A 23951-nucleotide genomic window follows, 5' to 3' on the forward strand; every position below is an offset into this window, starting at 1 on the left:
TTTAGTCTGTCTTTGGAAATCTGTGGTGTAGTTTTGGTTCTCACTTTTGTGCTTTCTATACTCTTTCAATGCAGGACATCAACTGTTTCAGTATTACAAAATGACTGATTTGGGTCAGAATTGCTCTAAAGTACAAATGATATCAAAAGAATCACAAAACCCACTCATGATCTCATTTTTGCTATACAGTAACTGTATGTACAGCAATGAAAATAGTGTTATGGAACTCTTAACTGTGGCATGCAGTTTGCAAAGAGCAGCTGAAGCTCCCTGCAATGATGTCTCTGGTTTGCTGAATGACAAAGACCAACTTCATTTGTATAAAATGAGAAACGTTGCTGTTTGCCAGCCGGTTCAGTGCTATGTCTTGATCCAAGTAAGAGTGGCTATGTGTGACCTGTAGTCTCCAAAGGCTCTACAGTTGTGTGCATAAATAAGGGGTAAGAACAACACAGTAGAATTAAGACAGCTGTGTTCATTTCTCACTTATATCAGTGTGTGATCAGACTTCTGAACCAGCTGTGTTGAGGAAAATTTCAGTTCCGTATGAGATCACATGAGCTGTATTGATAGCAAGGTCAACCTGTGCATCTCTTTAAGATTTTGCTTTGTATTTTACCTCTCAGGTTGGTACAAGAGGATGTGGCGATGGACATCCCCTTTGCTGAGGGTGTATTAAGCCCCAGTTCTGCAGAGATGAGACCCGGTAAGAGAAGCTCTTAGTCATTTCTTAATTATATCTTATTCCCTTGGCATTTAATTTTGCAGTGAGAAGGATGTTTCTGTGCTGGTAAAGAATCAGTTCGGTGTTAAAAAGTATTAAGTTCGCTTTATTTAGTCAATTTTCTTCTTCACTTGAGAAATTATAATTGTAGTGTGCCATTTTCTCTTGTGCATTGTTGTCATCACTCGTTTAGCCCTTGTGAAGTTTAAGTAGTCTCTATTATTTATCTTATATTTGACTACTGTCTAAGTGAACTAAGCATTAGAATACTTCAGACAGAACAGCTTGAAATGTGACACACAATGCAGTGACAAGGGGCAAAGCCATACCTAGCTTTTGTCTTGTTGAAGACTTATTTAAGACTGATTATGAGACTCAGAGGTGGTTTTATTTCTGTTACTGTATTGAATAAGATATTGTATAGTTAAAACGAAAGACATAGATACTTGCAGATCAGCACCATTTGAATAGCACCAAGTGCATAACAAAACAAATATTTACAGGGGATTTTAACTCATGAATTTTTCCAGGATTCAGCAGTGCTTTTGTTCATAACTCAAATGATTTGTATATTGCTCTTTAAGTTCTTAAAGGTTGTGAGTCAGAGCATGTCCAAGGCTTGATTTTCATCTGATGATTGCAAAAAAGTGAATCTGGATTTTGCATCATTTAAGAGCTCCCAGCTACATCTGCCATTCCTGTAGATGCTTGTTTTATTTCTTTAGACATTAATGGTGATATCTGTGGTTTATGTTAGGTGGACTTAAATGACTTGGTGTTACTAAAATTGTAAAACTTTTAGTAACTAAATTGTAAAATTTTAGTAACTAAAAAGTTACTAAAATTGATCTGTCCCAGTGTGTTTGAAGGGAATTCTTAAGTATCTAGGAGATTAATAGTATGCGGAGGAGATAAAGTTCTTTTTTTCTTCCTCCTTTTTCAGAACCTCCCAATTCTCTTGACCTTAACGGTTCCCATCCCAGAAGGATAAAGCTCACTGCTCCAAATATCAATCTCTCTTTGGACCAGAGCGAAGGGTCTGTACTTTCTGATGATAATTTGGATACGCCAGATGAAATTGACATCAATGTAGATGACCTTGACACTCCTGATGAAGCAGACTCTTTTGAATACAGTGGACAAGGTAATGTTCTAGATTGTAAATGCAGAGTTCACCTCTGTTTCTTTCTTTACTGCTTACATGATCAGTCTCATGTCCATCAGGCTATAAATAGGGTTAAAGCATTTGAGAGTTAATGCTAGGTGTCCAGACATTTTTACCGTCTGCTATTTTTTAACCTTTCTTCCCCTGTGTAAAGTAATACATCTCTACTTATGCAGAGTGCAGAAAGACATAGTACAGCTCATTAAATAAAATAAGAGCTACCTAGAGAGAGTAAAATTCAGAGTCCTGTCTTTGTCCAGTACCGTAGGACTTGTCTGAAGAGAGTTGTTCAAGAAAGAGAAAGCAGTTGCTCTCTGTTGTAGGCAACACTACAGCTAACTGCACCTTCGTGCAGCTCTGGCCAGCTCTAGATTACAGTTACATCAGTAGTACTTAGGGATATAACCTTGTGCAAAATGTGTTGGCTGACAAGCTGCACCAAAGAGCAGTGTATAAATGAAGTAGACACAGCATGGTGAGGGAGATCTTGAGAAAGCTCTTTTTTTATTCCCATGTATGGTTGGAAAGCTGAGACGTGGAATGTGTGTGTATGGCATGATAAAACTAGCTCAGGTGTTGGAGCACCAGAATTCCTCATTCCACCAATTTACATGTGCTTTCTCAGCAGGACTAGTTGTATAGTATAGATACACCCTGAAGTGTGCAATGGGTACTTCACTCTTCCTTCACATATTAATGATTTTCTGTCATGTGGTGTAAAAGTGTTTTGCACTGTCTTACTTTACTTACCCTCATGATGTATGAAGTAGGGTGTTAACACTCATTCCTTGCTAGTACTGTAGGGACCGTATAAGAACTGTATTCACTTATGTAAATACATAAAGTTCATAAGCTGTTTGAGGGAAAATAAGTGTGACCATTTTACAATCTACAACAGAAAGAAACTTTAAAAATGGATCAATTTAAACTGAATTTTCCCTTGCATTTAAATTCTCTATTGCTAGTGAGGTCACTATAATTTAAAAATTGTATGCTGTTTTGAGCATACAAGAACAGTTGCATCAGTTTGAGTGACATCGCCAAAGAAGCATTACTGTGTACTCAATCATGCATAAGCATCTCTAATGTCACTTCTCATTAGAAGGCCAATTTCCTTAAGGGTGGATGCAGAGCATAGTGATGAGTTGCTTGATGGTTAGAATATTTTGTAACAAAGGTTAAAACCAACACACACTCACACCAGAACAGTGTGTACTTGCAGTCTTAGACTGTTGTGACCACTGTGTGAGAGCAAAAATCTCTGTCCGCAGTGGAACAGATTTTGCCTTTAAGACCTCAAGTAAATAAAATTAACTCCAGTGATTTTGGTGGCAGTTGTATTTATGGCAAGCATTTCTCCCCAGCTTTTTTTGCTGCTTTCTATATGTGATGATTTGTTCAATTGCTAAAGTTGGATGAGTTTCCCTGAACTCCTAAGTGAAGAATAAGTCAAGGTGCTTGTGTTTTTGTTGACATTTTTACAGTTGTGTAGTTTGATTTTAGACATACTTAATTGACAAAATTTCCTCCACTTAGATAAGCCAGGAACAGAGAATAGAAAAGGCAAAAAATCACATTTTACAAAAATAAGCCAGCAATAAAATAAGTAGGCTGTATATTACATGATTCTGATAGCTAACAGTATAGTCATAAGAACTAGTGCAGAATGGTTTCTTTGCACGGTAAATAGCCTTTGTTGTCTTTGTACTTCTGTCACTCTACTGTTAACCACTGTGTGCTCTGGTGTTAGCAGCACTCATAATCTCCCACAGATTGGCATTTCTAGACTGTTGTTCCAAACACAGGGAAGTAAATACTGAGAAGATGTAGCTGTTGAGACTGTAGAGAGCAGTGATTTTTAGCTTGTCACGCTCAGACTGCTGAAGGTCCATTTGAACTATAAAAGGCAACTGAGAAGAGCAAGACTGTTGTCATGATTCAGGGGTCCACCTCATCGCTGGAAAACTGATAGCTCTGTAATACAAGAAATACTGAAACCTACTTGTTTAAAAGAATGATGAAGAAGAATCATCAAAACTGCAATGTGCAAGAAAATGGATGAGAACAGAAATACTAGAGTACATGTCTTAAACTAGCACCTGACTTGTTTAGGAATTGGTTGATCATCAGTTTCATAGAGGGTTTTTTGTCTCTAATACCTTACATTTAAACATTCTCTTTCAGAACCTGCTTTTGTATCTGAAATGAGTTTTTTATGATTATTCCATTAGGTGACATAAAAATTGCATTTCTGAAAACCATATATGCATATAAGTGAAGGCCTCCTCCCAAATCAGCATTATTTGGAAAGTGTGAGAGTGTTTATTATTTCATCTGCAGATGTTTCTTTCCTTTCTGAATTTCACACTGGTGCACACTTCTTTGCAAAATCCAGGCAGTAAAGCATCGCCACTTTGTCAGGAAGAGGCAATCTAGTACCATTACTATCCAAAAATAATTCATTTGGCCAATTCCAGCATTGTAAGTTTTATCAGGATCTCTTTTAATTGTTTTTCATCATTTGCAGTTTCACCAGCAAAAAAAAATTATCAGACCCCAAATACAATTTCAGCGTTAGTCTGCTAGTTACCTAGCCCAGCCTCTTTTCCCTAAAGCTGTTCTCTCACTCAGCCATGCCCTTTCTACACTCCGAGGAACCAGCTGACTAGACAGTTTTCCTAGGCTGTTCTGATAATCCCATCTATCTATTCTAAAAGCACCTGAGCTGCATAATAGCATCCTGTGGGTACCCTGTATCCTTAAAGGAATGGACCACCCTGTGATCTCCTGTCAAAGTTTGCATAGCTTGACTGCATATGTGTAGTTTTCATATTGTTTCCATGGTACCTTTGCAAAATTAACTTCATACAAATTTGCATTAAGATATCTAGGCTTGGAGGGAGTGGGGTTATGCATTTTATAATCTTGTTCCCAATGTCACAGAATATGTGATATTTCAAAACTGAATGCTAAGTATATTATTAAACATCATGAGCATTGTACCCTGAGAAGGCATGAATACATGCTTTAGTTCCACAATATGTAATCTACTGAGCAGCAACTGTTAAACCAATTCGAAATAGTATACTTGAAAAAAATCACCTTTTGCAGTCTGTTCTTCTTACTAAACTTAGATCTCCTCAAAATCCCTTTATTTGCAGTCCCTAAGGAAAAAAGGCTTATGTGGTCACATTATATGTGCACGTGTATGTATTTCTTGGTCTTCCACCCCTGTTTCCACTATTAACACAATTTAACTTGAATATGTTTTTAACTCATTGGCTGGTTAGGCAGTGAAATAGTTAGGAGGTGAAATATTACTGCTTTCTTGCAAGATTCCGGTAGGCAGGAATTAGGTAAAGAAAAGAATTAGTGATAGACTGAGCTTTTGTTGCACGTGGGAGAATCTACCTCAGAGAGGGAGACCTTCTGCCTGTATTATTCCCTAATAATACTTTGTATTACGGACAGAAAATAAAAGACAGGTGGCAGTAGAAATTCAGACTTAATTAGTCTTACTGTAACAACAAATGTGTGTTTAACCTAATATATTTTTTTTTTTAAAGTTCGGAGGGTTTTTTTGTGTATTGAGGAACTTGATATTCCTAACAAATTTGGTGGAATTATTGATAGGTTTTAATGCACAAATCAGTTTTACAAATTAATAGTCAGTACATGTATGTGTATGTGCCTGTAGGTTCTATGTGTGTAGATATATGTGGTATATACACAGTATACTATCTTATTCCTGATTTCATAAAAATAACTGATTTAATTCTTATGATAAACTGGTGTGTTTTAAGGATCATATACTTCCATTCATGTGAGTAGTTCAAGAAGCACTTGGCACTGACGAGGCCGCACCTCGAGTACTGTGTTCAGTTTTGGGCCCCTCACTACAGGAAAGACATTGAGGTGCTGGAGTGTGTCCAGAGGAGGGCAACCAAGTTGATGAGGGGCCTTGAGCACAAGTCTTGTGAGGAGCAGCTGAGGGAGCTGGGGCTGTTCAGTCTGGAGAAGAGGAGGCTGAGGGGAGACCTTATCGCTCTCTACAACTACCTGAAAGGGGTTGTAGTGAGGTGGGTGTTGGTCTCTTCTGTCAGGTGGCTGGAGATAGGATGAGAGGAAATGGCCTCAAGTTGCAGCAGGGGAGGTTTAGGTTAGATATTAGGAAAAATGTCTTCACCGAAAGGGTTGTCAAGCATGGGAACAGGCTGCCGAGGGCAGTGGTTGAGTGATCAACTCTGGAGGCATTTAAAAGACGTGTAGATGTAGCGCTTAGGGGCATGGTTTAGTGGTGGACTCGACAGTGTTAGGTTAATGGTTGGACTTGATGATTTTAGAGTTCTTTTCCAACCTAAATGATTCTGTGATTCTATGATTATATTAATCAGAGGCATCCAAAGATAAACTAATACATAGAAACGTTTGAGTATTTCTGTGAATCATTGTGTTCTTTACTTCTTCTTGTCAATTGAAATCACTTCTTTTAGTTTATTCTTAACTTTTATAGATTTCTTTGGTATTTTCAAGTAAGATATCTGATCAGCTTTTTATGTACACACATGTGTGTCATTATGTATCTCACTATACCTTTATTTACTGTTATGTCGCTTATTGACTTATATGATGCAATCCTGCTCTTCCTTATGACTGCAGAGCCAGAATAATATTTTTAAAAGAACAGTAGGTTTTATTTGTTTACTTCAAATGTGTAATGCATAAAATGTATAGAATCTTTACTATGAAGATAAATTAATAATGTGCACTCAGCCACAAGGCAAGGGTGCTTCAGCAAGAATAATAGTACAAAAGAGGGATTTTTTTTCCCACAGAAAAACCAGTATGTTTTAAGAATAACTAAAGAAGGAAATTAATTTTATCCAGCTGTGGACAGAATCACTTTTCATGTCACTTTCTCTATAATCAGCCATTGAGTTTGAAAAACTGGAATGCAGTTAAATTTTTTGTTAAGAGCCATCTTCTCAATGTGCAATGGAAATGTAGATTTTGTTAATTACTTTACAGCTCTTCTGAAACTAAGAGTATCCAGCAGAGAGGCTGTGCTATGAGTCTTCATAGTCTCTTGTCAGCCATGCAGTTTATTTATTGTAATCATTGTGTCTGTGGACTACATATACCTGTACTCTCACGGGTGCTGGTATGAACAGGCCAGATTGCCTGGCTGCTCTGTACTTCACATCTGGGAGGGTACTGGTATTTACCCTCAACTGAAAGGCCCTGGGGGAGGCGAATACTGTGCTTATATGAGGAATCAGCATTACCTCATGACTGAACCAAAGGAAGATAGGCATTCTTCATATTTGCTGGTGCCAGATCCGAAGAGATTGGAGACAAACTGGGAGAAAGCTGAGAAGCTGTAGTTCTGTGGTAATTCTTCTCTAGACAAGAAGCATCACTGTGTTCACTTTTAGTTCCCTATTTTGCTTTTTAGTATAGTTCTCATACCTGCAATACAAAGATTTTTAAAGACCTATAGTGCAGTACCTCTAGCGAGCAGCTGATCAGTTTTATTAACTGGATGCAAAAATCCCCTGGCAGTATTCTGCACAGTGATAATTGCTGCTGTTCTTTTTAAGTTCATAACCATGAAAAGTTTTTAAAAATGGAAACTTCTCATTTACTGACTGTTAGATTATCAAATCCTGCTCTTATTTATACCAGTGCAGATTCAGTACAGTGCTGTAAAAATCCAGTTGGTTTCAGTCACCCATTTCAAATGTATGTAACAGAGAAAATATTTAGAGATTTTACAGGAAGAAGTAATATATACAATTTTATTTTTCAGAAGAACAGACTGCTACTAAGGATGCTTCCCAGGAGGAGTCTGAATCAATTCCTGAGTACACCGCTGAAGAGGAGCGAGAGGACAACAGGTTGTGGAGAACAGTGGTTATTGGAGAACAAGAACAAAGAATTGATATGAAAGTCATTGAACCTTACAAAAAGGTCATTTCACATGGAGGTAGGAAACCCCTGAACACATTTTTAGATTGATGTAAAAAATTCATGCTTTATTGAGCATGATTTATTTCTGTTTTAGTTCAGTTATCATACTGGCAAGGGGAGAGAGAGTTTATTTTTCAGCCATGGCTGAAATGAACTTGGCTTTCAATTCAGTGTGGCAATGACTAATGAGTGTTTTAAATACAAGGGAATTTCAGGAACAACAAGTAAACTGACATACATGTGTCAGTAACAATCTGGTCATTGTAGGCTAAAACTGTCTTAGAGTAAGGGAAAAAGCTTTTGTCCTACAGAAAAAAAAATTTGGAAACGTTATTCCATGGATTTTGGCAAAAACTTTTGCATGAGGAAGTACAGTGCTCTGTGATTTGCTGAATGATGTATGTGGGTGCACAGATCTAAACAAGTAGAGTGGCAAAAGAAAAAAAATAGAGTTTTCCCTGGGGCTTCCATTTGTCTGCCTAAGCTCCTTTTTCCTGCCGTTTATAGTTATCAGCAGGTAGCATTTCAGCAGCAACTGCTTTACATTTTTTTCACATAATTTGTTAATAATTATCAAGTAGCATATCAAAGAAAACATTTAAAGTAGGAAAATGACCTCATGTGCTTGCTATATTGTCTCCTTTGCTCATCTGCTCCCTAACCTCCTCAGAGAATGTGTAGTTCTGGTATTACTAGCACACTTCTGTATAAGTTAATTAAAATGGATAAATATTACTATAGGTACTGAAGGGAGAAAAGGAAACAAAGCTTTCTAAGGGCCTTTTCCTTGGTGTCTGGTTTAGATTATCTTTGGGTTCTATATATGTTTGGGGGACTCTGTTTGCCAGCTGTTAAGTAAGGTATGAAGTAAGGATGAGTTGTTCTATTCCTGCAAAAAACTGAGGCAGATAACTTAGCATCTCAGAGGTAAGATTTGTGAGTTTATATGAGGATGCTTCTGTCACACTGTTGCTGATCCATAACATCATTTAAAGGTAAACCATCATTTCCAGTATACTTTGTGTTGAATCTCTATCTGGTAAAAGTGACATAAATAAATGTATGTTAATAAATATATTACCTGAGGACGTGGTACTCAAATTTGCACATTTACATTAAAGCAGCTAAATGCTAGCCTACAGATGTTCACAATGGCCAGCGTGCAGAAGGTTTAGTTGGAATTAATAAAGACGTTTAAACCTCCAAGCATTTTCCCACTATAACACCACCATCAAAGATTTATGAATGTGATGACACCTCAGACACAGTTTAGCAAACAGACACAGATGGCATAATTTAGGAAACAAACATAAAATATTTTGAGGCCTTGCTAATGGTGTTTGTTTATATGCTTTTTGTATGCTGTAAACTAGTCTAGGTACATTTATGGTGAAAACTGTCATGTACAGTTCCTACTAGATGCTGATGTATACATTTATACCAGCTTTTATGAAATACAAATACCAGTCCATTTTAGTGGCTGGAGAAGTAGCTCTTAATTGAGCACTGCTTGACTGTTGAACAAGGACTAGTTCCAGTGGCAGACAACTCTGGTGGCAACTATGAAGTACATAATAATGCACAGTTATCGATGGGAGTCTAGGTCATTCAGCTCGGCTCACAGTGTGAGATAATCAGGATTCAAATTTTATATATCTGACATCTTGCTTTGTTAGATCACACAAATCTAAGATAAAGAATATTACATTTCCTTTACTTTTGAATGGGTGCTGGTCAGTAACAGCCATTGGAAAAGTAATGGTGTGAGATGTAACAAGTTTCAGCCCACCACTGGCCAAATTGGAAATTGTGCCTGAAATCTAGCCATATCAAAGCGGTTAAGGACTGGATTAAATTCAGTGTTTATGAAATGGCAGACTGAAGATGTGGAAACAAAATCATTTAGATGCATGGATTGTGGGAAAACTTTGGACAGTTTGAACAGTTTCTACATTATGGTGGCTAGACCTATTCTATATGATGTTCCCTTTGGCAATACTTTAGTATCTTTGGAGTGCTTTAGAGGGCCAGGAATCTTTCCTTTCACCTCAAAATTAAAAACAGATTCTGGCTAAAATTACTTAATTGAAAGTCAGGTCAAGCATCTCTTGATGATTCAGTAACCTACTGAACATTCCTCCCTGCCAAGTGACAGATAACACCAGACGCAGAATCTAGATGGTAGCCACAAAATAGGGAAGGGGAGAGTAGACTTGGAAGTCTAGGTGTGAGATTGCCTTCCACATATGTTGATGGAGAAATTTCTTAGCGATCTGTCTCTTTGCATAGGCTGACTGAGAATTTGGGCAAATGGCTTCTACTGGCTTCTACTGATAAATTAAAAAAACCTTCTCCCTTACGTAAACATCCCTTGTCTACAAGCATGTGTAAGAAAAAGTGGCTTAGATTTATCTGTTTTTTCTTCTGTGAGCTGTTAGGTGGCATCTGCACATAATCCTTTTGCTTTACGTGAACTGCAAATTTTGCTGTGTAATTTAGTGGACACGCCTGCCACAATGTGCTTTCGCTGCCAAACTCCTGAGCCAGCTGGACAGATTGCTTTATGGCAGCTTGATATAAATTGTCCTGAAAGTCTTTTAAGGATTGTTAAATTTACGGAAGGAAGGAAATCTCCTCCCCATTTGTAAAGCTGAGGGGAAAAAAATACTGCTTTATTCTGTAATGATTTAGCTGAGGGTTCAGCTAGGATGGGATAGGTGAAATGAGTAATGTCTCTTTGAAAGAATGTGGGTCCATTAAGAATATGGAAACATAACAGAGAGTAGTATTACATAAGTGTGGGAGGTGGAGTTCTTTTGTTTCTTTTGAGAAGACTGGTATATTCCTTCATGTCAAACTTTTAAAAGGTGAAGGTGCTGAAAACAGGACTGGAGTTTCTTTCCCCTCCCTGTGTACATCTTTGGTAGAGAATGCAATACTACTCTTTGAATTTGACCTTGACATCTTCACTGGGACACCAAAGTCAATGACCCATATCTATATCTATAGATACACTGTTCATGTTTACTGGATGCTAACTTGAGCTGGAGCTATGACACACCATGCCATGTCACATATTTTAAAGTGATTATATCCACATTGCCCTTTGGCTTGAACTCAAACCCTAATCCTGAGCTCTTCTGCCTTTCCATGTCCTCCAACAGGATGGAGAGCAACACTGCACTGTGGGCCTGGAGAAGACAGTAGACATATGCTGGCCTGCCATTGTACAGTGGCTTCTCTAGCTCTGGAAGCCCAGCTGTATATTAGCTGCCCTTTGGCCTTTGGGAGCCAGAAAAAGCTACTTCACAGTGCTGAGAAGGCAAGAGATGCCAAGATCATGGAAGGGTGGAGTTAAGGCTAAGGACAGAAAGCTTCCTGCAGTGTCCAAATGACTCTTCAGTGGATGAGGTCTAGGCTAGCTAGCATTCTCAACTCAATGTTGGTGTTACCATCAACAGTGTGTATTATCATCTTATCCAATGCATTATATTTAGTCAAACCTACCAAATCAAATTCAAAAAGAAAAAAGTCCAACATAATCCTTCAGCAGGTTGCTTTGCAAAGCCTTGATTTGAAACAATATGGCTTGAGGCAGGAGACTTATTCTGACATGCACATTTTTCTCTCAGAGACTTTCCTTCTTCTGCTCCTCTTTGTAACCAGGGAAGCAGTGGTGTTTTTCTGTCCTTTAAGGAACAGCTGAGAGCCCTAAACGGAGAGCACCTCTGTGCATGTCCTTATGACTGGGATAGTGTTGAGATTAATCAGCTGTGGTTCTCCTTGGCATGGAAGACTTCATGGGCAAGTGCATTGAAGCACCCATTTTGTCAGGGATTCTGGGTTCTTTGAAGATCTCTACAAAGCCATGTAAGAAATTACTTCCTTGACATAAACATATTCACCTTATTTCAGCTAGCTGAGGCTCAGCTTAGGTGTTGAGTGAGAAAGGAGAAAACAAACTAGTCTCTCACTCTTCCCTGGTTAGCACATGTGGATTGTGTATTCTCTCTGTCTTTCCATAGAGAATTTTGCTTTGCTTGGCTGACTACAATGCAAGAAGTTCTACAAGCATTTGAGTTAGGTTTGGATACTGCTTTCTAGTATCCAAAAAGCACTGTAAAAGTCTTAAAATCTCCTTATGAAAATGTTGTATAGGTGCCGATATTATCCTTTAATTTTGTCAGGAATGTGTTCCAATCTCCGAGGGAGATTCAGGGTTTCCTTCACAAACATTATCACCTCTCCCCCACAGTTAGTTACTTCTAGCCTCTTATGAAAGGCTTTCAGGTCATTCTCTAAGTATACTCAGCTTCTATCTCTGTGCATCATTAGTGCTATCTACCTGCAACCATTTCTCCAGCATCTGTATAAATTGCCTCCTGGTTGCATGTATCTTTTAAACAAAACTTTAAACTGAAATGCAGGAGTATTTTGTACTTATTTTTAATAATAGAAATACATAGCAGCTGTAGAGGGTTGTGGAGAAGATTAACCAACATTAATCCATCATGAAAAAAAAAAATTTCTTTTGGGTAACAAGCAACTGTCCTGGAGTCCAGAATGGTAGTGCTGCAGCTTTGAGAGTTTACAGCTATCATTAGGGAGTGGTGGCAGAGAATGCCAGTGTTGGACTACTGGAGTGTCCAAGGTAAGAAAGTATTTTATACAAAAGTTGCGGCAAAGGATTTGACTGATCACCAGGAGCTTTTAAGGTATAGTGGGGTACAGCCATAATTGTAATATCTTGAGGCCATTGGAGCTGCACAAGCCAACCAAGATTGGATTGTGAGACTTTGTGAAATGTTATTCAAAAGATGCAGGATAACAAATGTAGGATATTTTCTTTAGCCCCTTATTCTTCAGTCTAAGGTGAGCATTGAGCATGATTGCCGTAGAGATGCAATGAATCAGGAGTTCAGGTAAGATTGTATTACTTACAGTGGTTTTTTGCTGGTCTGTATAAGAAGTTTACTAATAGTGTGCTGAGTGTGTTTTTCAGGAATTCCCATAACTGACTATCCTCCTTCCTTATCACTTGATGATAGGTTGTACATTTTCAGTCTTCTTCAGCAGTAGACACAGTAGCTCTATCCCAGAACTTTGAGTTTTCTTTTTAAATTTATCTTGTTAAAAGCCTTTGACAAAGATAAAAATACCTTTTCATTTTTTCCACAGGATACTATGGAGATGGTCTGAATGCTATCATTGTGTTTGCGGCATGCTTCTTGCCAGACAGCAGTCGAACTGATTACAACTATGTCATGGAAAATCTTTTCCTGTGAGTGATATGTGAGCAATGTGACAAGAGTCTTTTGAGTTAGTAGTCATAATTATGTAGTGAGAGATAACCTGTCTTTAATTAAGAGGTAATTTGGTCATCAGAAGGGTAGTGATCTGAATGACAAGGAAAATAGCAGTTTTAGATAAACTCCTCAGTGGAGTATTATTTTGGTATTCTTTACCTACTCACACTCCCAAATTAAGGCATATTTGTCAGGACCAAATCTGACTGTAGTATCTCCCTAGATGTCAAGGAATGCAGTACATTCAGCTTCTTGGGCGTACAATCATTGCACTGTTTCACTAGTGATTTTCAGCCCTTGCTGAGAACAGTCAGCAGGGTCTTAAGCCACCACACTGGTTTTCACTGTTGGTTGTTTATTATATATTATCATGATGTGTCACTGTTTATCATGTTTTTAATATATGTTGTGGCTGTGTTTAGGAGTCAAAGGACCATTTTGTGACACTTTTTTTAAAAATACAGGAAAAATGACAGTTGCTGACACAAACAGCTCTAAGTATTTTATCTGACTCCAGCTGCTTCTGGTTCAGTTATAAGTGTCAGGGGCCAGTGGGGCAGGACACAAATGTGGCTACATGAACCCAAATTTATCACAGGAAAATTACTCCTAATAGCAACTTGGCTTGGCAGCCAAAAATTGTGAAGGCAGCATTCCCCTGAAGTGCCTCCAGCTACTTCCACTTACAGCTGTTAAAAAATCAACCATTCCAGCGTTTTCTATGCTAAAACCCAGTAAGTCATTTCTAAAGCCAGCAGAGGCCTGGCCTTCACCATTTGCATCTTACAAGGCCCCAAGAGCACAGACCCAGTCTCCTTAAACCTCCAGTCTTTGAAGATCCACGTAGTGACAGCCAGTGCCTTCAAGATTGTGTCTACTTGTGAAAAATGAGATTGAGTGCTTTAGTTCCAAGTCAGACCAACTGCTAGCATTTGTCTGGTAGGGCCGCTAAGACCCCCATGTCATCTACAGTAACTGATTTACACAATGCCCAGTGATTTAGAGGGGAGGAATTACTACAGTGGTTTTAACTTGATAACTAGGGAACACAGCTGAGAGTAACCACAACTGACATTAAATAGATGTTCTTTGACTTCACCCAAGACACTTGTTCATAGGTGGAGGTGGTGGTAAATGGACTTTGCAGAGAAAGCCTTTTCAAGCCTTAAGAGACTTTTCCACATCACTTGAGGATATTGCTAAAGTCAATTTTATAGCTCACTGTCTTTTTCTGAGGTAGTAGTGCAAGAGAGAGTTCAGGCTGGCTATGAACCTTCACCTTATTTTAAGGCTTATAGACAGCTGGCTCTCTGTAAGACAACAAGAAAAGGGAAAGTCAGCACCCCTTTCTTTCAGTTGTAGGCCTGTTAACTGCACTGAAATAGAGGGAGTGTGACAGTTTACAACATATCCAATAACTGATAGATTTAAATATTTGTGAATTCTTTACAGTTTAATTATGTAGGGGTCTGGAGACACCTGCAAGTCACTAAATCTCTTCTCATTTTTTATACAGCATATTTCTGATAGATAATTGTGCACTTGTAGTATATAAGCCACCTCTAGTTTCTGTTTAACAACTGCCTTCGATTGTTCCTGAGTTTTGCAGTTACTTGCCCTTCTGGATTCCATTCACATTCCCAATTACCTTGCTCCCTATTTGTTACCTTGACTAATCCTGTAAAACTGTCTTTGAAGAGTTGGGTTTGAGCCAAAACTCTTGAGACGGCATCATCTATAGCGCTTCTTCTAGATGATGCAGAACCACACAGAAAATTCTGCTGTTTCATTTGTGGCTGCCTGATACAGTCTAGAGATTAAAAGTTTTCAAAAATAAATTTCACAACTTGAAATACTACACTTTGAAAATCAAAACCAGAACTTTTTGCTTTCAGAGTGAGTGTTCTAGTCAATGAGAAAAATTCTGTCCATCTTTTAAAATAATAAAGAAATTACCATTATTACCAGATAATAAGAAATTACCAGTTAAGTAAGGTTTGCAGGAGAGCTCAGCATCCCTGAAATGATCTAACGATCAAAATTATCTAATTCCACCCACAGTGAATAAGAGCTGTTGAGTGAAAGTACATGAGATAAGTGAGATCTGACTAAAAAACTAGCAGAGATTCCTTTTTGTCATAATACTCTTATTCCTGATCAGAAGTATGCATGAGTGTTCTTATTATAACTGATTATTCATAATACTTACAATTCCCTTTGCACCGAGGGAAATATAGACATTTTTCAGACTGTCTCTCTTTCTATAACTGACAGCCTTGTAGTGTTTTGAGAAGTACTTGTACACACTTTTCTGTATGTTTCAGTGTCTAAATGCCTTTAAAGCACCAGATGATGTGCTCTGTGGGAAGGCCTAATTTCATAACTTGCCAAATAGTCAGTAGATTCAGTTTAATTAAGCTTTTTGCATCAGAACATCCACACAATCCCTCACTTCGATGTTTCACTGTTAGACATGAGCCTTTACCAAATGTCAGGCAAAAGCAGGGAATGCACAACTGCAAGGTGAGAAAGAGAGCAGTGAAAAGCATTGAGTGAGTAGTGATTTAGATGGGATTTATCAAATGCATGGAACTGGTCAGTTAGTGGCTGCTTACTTTATGCCCAGGTAAAATACCACTCTCTTTATGAGAACTAGATTTCCTACTATTCTTTTAAAGAAACTGCTTCTTAAGGAATTTAAGGGTCAGATTAGACTGTGAGTCATTCCCATACACCTGTGAAAGGGCCCATTATGCTCAGGGATAGAGCTGCCTTTTGTAGTGAGCACACTCAGGCATTCAGGTTTTTAAGGTGTGACTCATGATTTTTCCCTGTAGTTTTACATAGACATGCCTTGGGGCTGGATAGTAGGGAGAACAATTTGAACATTCCTGTGATGAACAACCCTCGAGTGAGGCAGGGACTACTGAGTGGAGCATCTGCATATATAGTCCTGGACAAGAATTTAAAGCTACCCTTCCTTTTGACTGAGTACTGTGCTCTTCCAGGTAGGGTGAGTTTGGCCCCAAGAGCACTGTTCTGTCTGAATTACCATTGCTGAGCGGAGGAATTTAATGAGTGTTTGGAATGGTTTGCTCACAAAATGAAGTGATGCCATGGAGTGCTCTGTCCCATCAGAAGGCAGGTTGATGGACAAGCTTTATTAGCCTTGAGATTCAAAGTGTTTGTAGTTGGCAGTCAGACTTAGTAGCACTAGCATGAGGATCACAAGAATTATAAACAAGTATCTTCTCCTGACCGTTATTATTTTTGCATTGAGCAAACATGATGATTAATAGTGAAGAGAAGTTTCTCAACAGTTAATTTCAGATGTTCCTGGAGTCTCACATGGTCCTGCCACGCTCTCCCTTGCAAAATCTCATGATTTAATGCCCTTTTAAGAAAAAGCGAAGTCACCTGCGAGACTTGAAAACTCACTACGAAACTACCTTTGTAAGCAAACCACATGTTTCTGAAGATGCAGATAAGATTGTGATTTTCTAGTTACACATCTATAGGTAGCATGGTGACCAGTGCTAAATATTTGCATTGGTTTAAAGGAAAAGAAAATACTGTCTTGTCATAAATTGCTTAGTCTGCCTTGATTTATTCCTAGTAGATGGATTTAGTTTGGGCTTAAGTGGCTAATGTAAAGCACATACTCACTTACATCTCTACTTTTATCAGGTATGTAATCAGTACCTTAGAGCTGATGGTAGCTGAAGATTATATGATTGTCTACTTCAATGGAGCAACACCAAGAAGGAGGATGCCTGGACTGGGTTGGATGAAAAAATGTTACCAGATGATTGATCGACGGTGAGTAGTATTTTCCTTTCTGATCCACAGCCATTATTTTAAACACTGTCCATTTCTGTTACTCCCCTGTATGACAGTGTTCACTGTATATGATCTTTCTGTATGCTTTGTGGCTTTTGGGGTTTTTTTAAGAAACCATTTCTTTTTTACTTAGATTACGGAAGAATTTGAAATCATTTATAATTGTTCATCCATCATGGTTTATCAGGACAATTCTGGCTGTGACACGACCTTTTATAAGGTATGTAGTGAATCCCAGTGATTTTCTATGTCCCTAAGAATATAGAAACACCTTAAATCATCAAGCATGGCTGTTAGTCTTTCACTGAAGAGTACTCATTTTACAGTTCATGTTGGGATTTTGGCAGTTGAAGTTGACTTTCCTAACGTGAGTGGAAGAAAACCTGTGATCTATGAATGTCTAGTTGCAGACATCACAGGAATGATATCATAAACCTATATGTGTATGCAGAACTGGGAGTTTAGTCCATTAAAATAGCCTTTGTTCCAAGCCCAGCTAAAAGGCATGTAGAAAAGGGGTCTGCATGTAATGATAATCACCTCATGAAAAAAGTCCTGGCTACAGGACAAGATTAAGCTGCAGTTCTGGGTTTAAAAAAAAATTAGTTGCTGCTCATGCAAGAGGACTGCCAGCACCCTGAGCTGTTTGAATGTGTAGGAGTTCTGGTTCCAAAAAAGGTTTAATGCCACCAAAAATAATGCTTTGATTAGTAAAAAAGCAAAGAAACACAGACCCTGAAGACCTCACAAAGTGTTGAAGAAGATGGGCACGTATGCAGTTGAAATCCTGAGATCAGGGAGAGCAGACTGGCAGGTGTGAGAAAGAGTTGCTTCAGGAAAGAGAAGCAGCATAGTCTACAGAAGCCACCCAGCGAATAACATATGTCATGACAGACCTCAGACAGATCTGTCCCCAGGCTGCAGATGAGGACACTGGAGGTGTCTGTCACAGGGTGCTCTGTCCTGACAGGGTGGCATTGGGATGGGGAAGCACAAGAGTTCTCCCATCACTGCCAAAGTGCGACAGGCAGTGTCATAACAGAGCTTCTTTCAGATGTGGTGTCTTTAATACCAAGTAGAAAGTGACAATTAAAAATACCAGAGTAACAAGGAAACAATATTGGAATTATCAACAGTAATGATGAGGATTCACTGAGTTGCATTTGGTGTCTGAGATACTTCTGCTGGCATCCTATTTGCTCCCAGAGGAAAAGTAGGCAGTAAAATTTCAAAAAATCAAATATGCCACGTCTGTTCCAATTTGTTAGTCATTTATTCAGGATGATAATATTGAGCAGCTGTGACTAGAGGTTTTGCATTGCCAAACAGGAGAAAAGATTCACTCTAAGTAGTTGGCAAAGCAAATTAGCAGTACAGAACTAGACACAATAGAGATCAGTTAAAACTCTCAATTTCAGCCAAGTTGATTGAGTCTCTGTGCAAGAAGTGAAGTGCAAATGGGAGCTGAAGAAAGGTGGGCAGGACACATGGCCAATGTGACTTTTGTGAAAGATGACATAAGGTAATTGAACCCTCACTGAGGACAGAAGAGCACTATGAGAAAGCTGAGTAAAAAACTGCGGGAGACATGAAAAGAGTTAGTTCAGTAACAAGCAATGTAAGGAGATAGAAACTTGATTAGACTGAAGGCCAATGGCTTGTAGCTTAGTTTGCTAGCCCCAAGCTGTTCACCAAACCACTGACATGCACAGTGGGAATTTTAGAGTAAGAAATGAATTGGTCCCAAGGAAAGCAGAGATTTCAATGAGATGGCTAAACATGAGCAACATAATTTTAATTCTATTTCAGCTGAGGTGTGGCACAAAACAGTAGGAATCAAGAAACTGAAAGACAACAGAATGACAAAGGACAGTCAAGTAACTGAGAGTGTGCTACAGTCAATTCTACCTCAAAAACTGGCAAGGTCATTCAGTGGACTGAATGTGTGACTCATCTTGCCAGACAAACACTAAACAGTTGTTTGAAAGTGTGAAAGAACTAGTGGCTACAAAGATAGATCCTAGATACTCTTTATGGACCAGATATTCACACTAGAGATCATCTTAGCTGTGTTAGGCAAGAAATTAGATTTCTAATAAAACAATTGTCTGTGAAAGATATTCGGCATTTGGTGGAAATATTTAAATAATAGGCAGTTTACCACTATTGGCAGCACTCCTCCCCTAAAGTCTGAAAGAAACAAGGACTTCTTTTTTCAGTCATGTATTTGGGATACCCGTACACAGACTCCCACATGAAGCAACTACTCAGAAATCAGTCACTGTGGTGGAATTAGTGGACCCAGGAGAATCCTCAACTGGAAAAATTAACCCTTGAAAGATTTATTAAATTTTTTTTCTCTCCCCCTTACCCCCCAACTTCAGAAGCTTCTGATTGGCTTGCAGCTTGCCAAGCTACTTTAGCTGGAAGTTCAGTTGATGCAGATTATGATTAACATTTTTGATAAAATGCTAAGAATTATTTGTATGTTATCATGGCTTTGACTGGACAGTTGTGAGTGATTCATGCATCTTAAAATGTGACCATTGGCCTGCTCCAGTGTGTGTGCCTAGTGATGATAATCTGGTACAGAGACAAATTAAAATGGATGAGCTTAAACAACTATTCACAGTACCTTCATGTATTCCTGTTTCAGTTGTCTCACTTAACCTTATTAGGAAGATATGTGTGGTAAGGGGAGAGGCAGTAACCTTCTGCTCAGACCTGTTTCAGAGGCTTCACGTTGTCTGGTCATACTCCCAAATTGGCAGTAAATAGGAAGAATATGTTCTGGTTTTCATGGCCACATGAAAGAACATTGACGGTCAATGTGCATTTGTCACTGTTACTGATGTTAAAAGACTATCTAAATACAACCAGAGCTAAATCTGGAAAATTGCTTTATGAGCCAGATGAACAAGAGAGATTTCTCATAAGCTGATAAATATCAAATAATTCAGATTAGGCAAGTGAATAGCCTTATTTTTTTAAGTGTCTTTTCTGAACAATCTAGCCTTTTTCTGAGTGATCATTTCTCAAACACAATAAATGATCATATAACACAGCTGGAATAAACAAGAGAACTATTTCCTCATAAGAAGGCCCTGCAGTAAGAATAGACATGCACATACACAATCAGATCTGTACTCATCTAAACAAATAAGGAAGTTCAGTTTTATTACATTTGAAGGAGAATCAGTGTCAAATATAAATGCTAATTCATCACGATCACTTGATGTTAGTTCATCATGACCATGTTAAGTGAATGCTTCCCATTTCTTTTTACATGTAAGGATGCTGTAGAGGATTTGATTCTTTTCAGAATTTTAATACATCTCCTTCGAACTGTAGAACTAATCGCATTGCCTAGTATATAGGCATTACAATTTATAAAGTTGTCCTAAATACAGTGATTCAGCCTAAGCCAGGAACAGCAAAAGGTCTAGGCTTGATTTCAGCCTCACTAGAACTCAGGTATGCTCATGATCAGCTGAACTGTGTAATGGAAATATAAATAACAAAATGCTTAATTATTTAACACCTTAAGTACCTGCCTTCTCTTTTTTTTTTAATATAGCATAAAAGATTTGGGGGGGAAAGTCAACATGTTTCTGTGTTTCAGCTCTAAGTTCAGCAGTAAGATACAGTACGTCAACACGTTGGCAGAGCTTCGTGAGATGATTCCAATGGAATACATGCACATACCAGACAGTATTGTCAAGTAAGTGATGTACAATAAGCTTGTACTTGTTCTAATGGAAAGTATTTCCACAAACTAATAATAGTGTTTCAGAGTCTGTAGGAAAAACAGAAAGCCCCTTCCTGGTATTGTTACAAATGCTTATGTGTTGTTCTACAAAAGTTCCACTGTCAAACTCAGAAACAGGAAAATGTATAATGGAAACACAAAACACAATAAATATATACTGTTAGGGGAACCCGTTTTTATAGGAAGAGGAAGGTTTTGTACTGGACCAAATGATACTGCTGGTAAAATGAAGAAAAACTTTAAGGCTCAGAGTCCCTTCATCAACCCCCTGGCTATATAATCTGAATTGGAACAGACTGTTCACTCACTAATTGCAACCCAGAATGAAAATACGAAAAAAGTTTAACCCTTCCACAGATATCACCTATGCTATATTTTTCCATAGCTTTTACCACTATTTAAGTAAAAGTGGTTTTAAGTTTTAGTCATACAGAGCTTTGAACTGAAACAATGATTCAAAGATAGCCTGTTCAATAGAAAACCACTGAAACTCCATAGGTTCACCGTTCCTTATGGTTTAACCAGAACCACTGAAAGACAGTGTCTCAGTTCTTGCTTCTTATGTGTAAAGGCTTTTTAAATGCAGATATTTCTAAGGGAAAGATACCTGTTAAAAAATTGTAGGAAGTTGATTTGAATTGCTCACCTCAGCTGGCTTTTTTTCAGACCTGAAAACAACAAACTGAAATGGTATACCAAGACTGAAAACCTGGGAAATCAATCATAGTTTTCACGTGGGTCATTATTAAAAAGATATGCTGTTCAGGAATGCTTTTTTATTATTATTCTTTTTATCAAATGTCCTAGGTTTTGAACAGGCAAACATTCTGTTCTACAAAATATTTTGATGAGTAAATACACAAGTATGATTGTCTTTTCCTTATGGTTTGTCAGCAACTAGATATGAAGAACACTTCTTTTGAGGCTGTCATAGATTTCTTCAACCCAGGCAGGAGTTTTCACACCTGCCTCACAGTAGTTGTGAAAGCAGCATAATTTTTTTCATTGAGCTGGTGGTTGCTCTGATACTTGTGGTGTAATTCCAGGGGGCAAGTGGGAAGCTCAGTTCTTGCAGTGGCACTTTTAAGAATAATAAATACAGTCGTGAAATCAGGGATTGTAGGGACTTTCGGTCAAATTTATTTGCTGCTGTAACTACTTTAGACATGGAGTGATGCTAAAAATGTGGAGCACAGAGGTCATTGGTCACCTGATAAAGAGATGTCCAGAATGTTTTAACATCCCTAACATTTTTTCATGCTCCCTCCATCCCTTTCTCCTTCCTTCCCTTCATCTTTTGATTCCTGTAAAGATTTTAATTTCTTACAGTTCCCATTGATACAGACCTTAACCTGATACTTTGGTGTGTTTCTCTCTCTGTTTCCTCGCTGTGTTTTACTGTTACACTGTCTATAGCAGTACACTTATCTGTGTTACACACACCTTTTCTTCCCTGTAGACTGCAAACTGTTTGGAAAGTCCATTCACCTGTGAGACCAAAGATGAAATGATCACAGCACCAATACCAAAGAAACTTTAGGACTTAGAGCTTAAGAAATTTTAGGGAGCTGCCTACTTCATGTCATCAGCAGCCAGATGAGAGATCATGATTTTGCTGAAGAAAAAAATAGAAAGGTAGCAAGCGTGCCCATTGGTGGCAAGCATTTTCAAGATGTTGTGATACAAAGATCTAGTGAATATCTGCATTCAAGGCACTGTGAGTCGTTATTCCCATGCCACAGGGAGAAGAGCAGTGTTCAGCTGATAGGCTTCTTTCTGCTGCAAATTGAGAAAGATTCCTGTAGCAAAATAAAATAAAATTCAGCTTTCGGCTTCATAATTGCTCCACTGGCAAGAACAGAAATACCACTTACGGTCATGAGGAATCCCACCGCTAGAAAGTACATAGGGTTTTGCCAGGATTTGGGTTGTATGGTTGGTTGGTAGTTTTTACTGAAGTGGGATACAATATGCCTGTTGTATCATATGAACTTGTACATCTTTTCTCTTCCTTCACCCCCTCTTATCTTGTAAGGTATGATGAAGAGAAGTGTATTAAGAGAAGAATGAGGTAAAACTTGCTTTCTAGCCCAGGCTGCTGCTCATAATGGAGTGAATCTGTGTGACAGCCTTTCACCTGCAGGTGACCTCAACAGCTGAATGAGAGAGGATTTGCAATGATGTGGAATCTTACTTTCCGCTTCAAGCTGTTGAGATCAGCCTCCCTTGCAAATAAAACTTACTGAACTGTAAATGTCCTTGACTCGGCCCAGGCTGCAGCTAGTTTAATGCTGTCTGATAGAGCAACTGAATGCTTTCAGCTCTGTCCACTGGGCATGCCTCAGATTCTTGCTGCTTTTATGTTTCTGCCTCCAAATGAGCTAAATAAGGAGTTACAAATTAAAGGTGGGTTGAGCACAGGGATAAATGGTATCATACCGAACTGAAGAGCTTTAGGGTCAGTGCATAATACTGGGTGCCTATTTTAGAAGCATGTACTATATTTGTTCTTCGCTCTGCTATTGCTCTGCTTCTCTCTTATGCTCTGCTTGCTTCTTTGTTTCTTTATATCAATAACTTTTACTCATGCAGACTGGATGAAGAGCTGAGGGAAACTTCAGAAACAGCTAAGTAAGATAGCTTTCAGCTGGATGCTGGCATTATATTTACTTGTTTCACAGGAATAGATTGAATGCAGTAGTTCATTATGTGTTTGGTACAGCAATCAGCTCGTAGTTTCAATTACTGTGTAAGTTGCCACATGTGTGAATTGACTTCCCCTCTCATTATAAGCAGCCTGTACCATTGGGTCTCAGTAAGGAATAATCATACCCTTACACTATAAAAAACATTTTTGCTGGTTTTTGATGATTGTTTCTATAGTCATGGGGAGGACTGAAATCAGTTTTTTACACCATTAAAATGGTTCATTAAACGTTTTCTACCCTTCACCCATTATGTCAGATGATACATAAAGTTTTTAGGAGGTATTTCTTTTTAAAAATTATTTTTTACAATTTACTAAGTTAGGGATAGCTACTGTACCTCATTCTCAATTAAAGTAGGTAGGTAACTTTTCCTGTTTTCCAGTGTTGGTTGGATAGGCCGGTGGATTAATACTTGATAATATTGTATTGTCTGTGGTCCCTTAATAAATCATTGTCAGTTGATGATCAC

At 38.3% G+C, this 23951-nt stretch overlaps 1 protein-coding gene across 5 annotated transcripts in view; it reads left to right on the forward strand.

Moving 5' to 3' along the window:
- Positions 1–23951, forward strand: part of PRUNE2 (prune homolog 2 with BCH domain) — a 145493-nt gene that overhangs the window by 115986 nt on the left and 5556 nt on the right. For 2 of the 5 annotated variants that reach the window (XM_052777743.1, XM_052777747.1), the window contains 9 exons: positions 627–706; positions 1668–1868; positions 7699–7875; positions 13038–13140; positions 16853–16984; positions 17139–17225; positions 20628–20726; positions 22810–22845; positions 23367–23405. In XM_052777743.1, coding sequence (XP_052633703.1) covers positions 627–706; positions 1668–1868; positions 7699–7875; positions 13038–13140; positions 16853–16984; positions 17139–17225; positions 20628–20726; positions 22810–22845; positions 23367–23405 — 954 coding nt within the window. The remainder of the gene's footprint in view (positions 1–626; positions 707–1667; positions 1869–7698; positions 7876–13037; positions 13141–16852; positions 16985–17138; positions 17226–20627; positions 20727–22809; positions 22846–23366; positions 23406–23951) is intronic. The other 3 variants (XM_052777746.1, XM_052777744.1, XM_052777748.1) reach the window with 3 other exon arrangements.

This window comes from Harpia harpyja, chromosome Z (genome assembly GCF_026419915.1).
Source record: "Harpia harpyja isolate bHarHar1 chromosome Z, bHarHar1 primary haplotype, whole genome shotgun sequence".
Taxonomy (NCBI): domain Eukaryota; kingdom Metazoa; phylum Chordata; class Aves; order Accipitriformes; family Accipitridae; genus Harpia; species Harpia harpyja.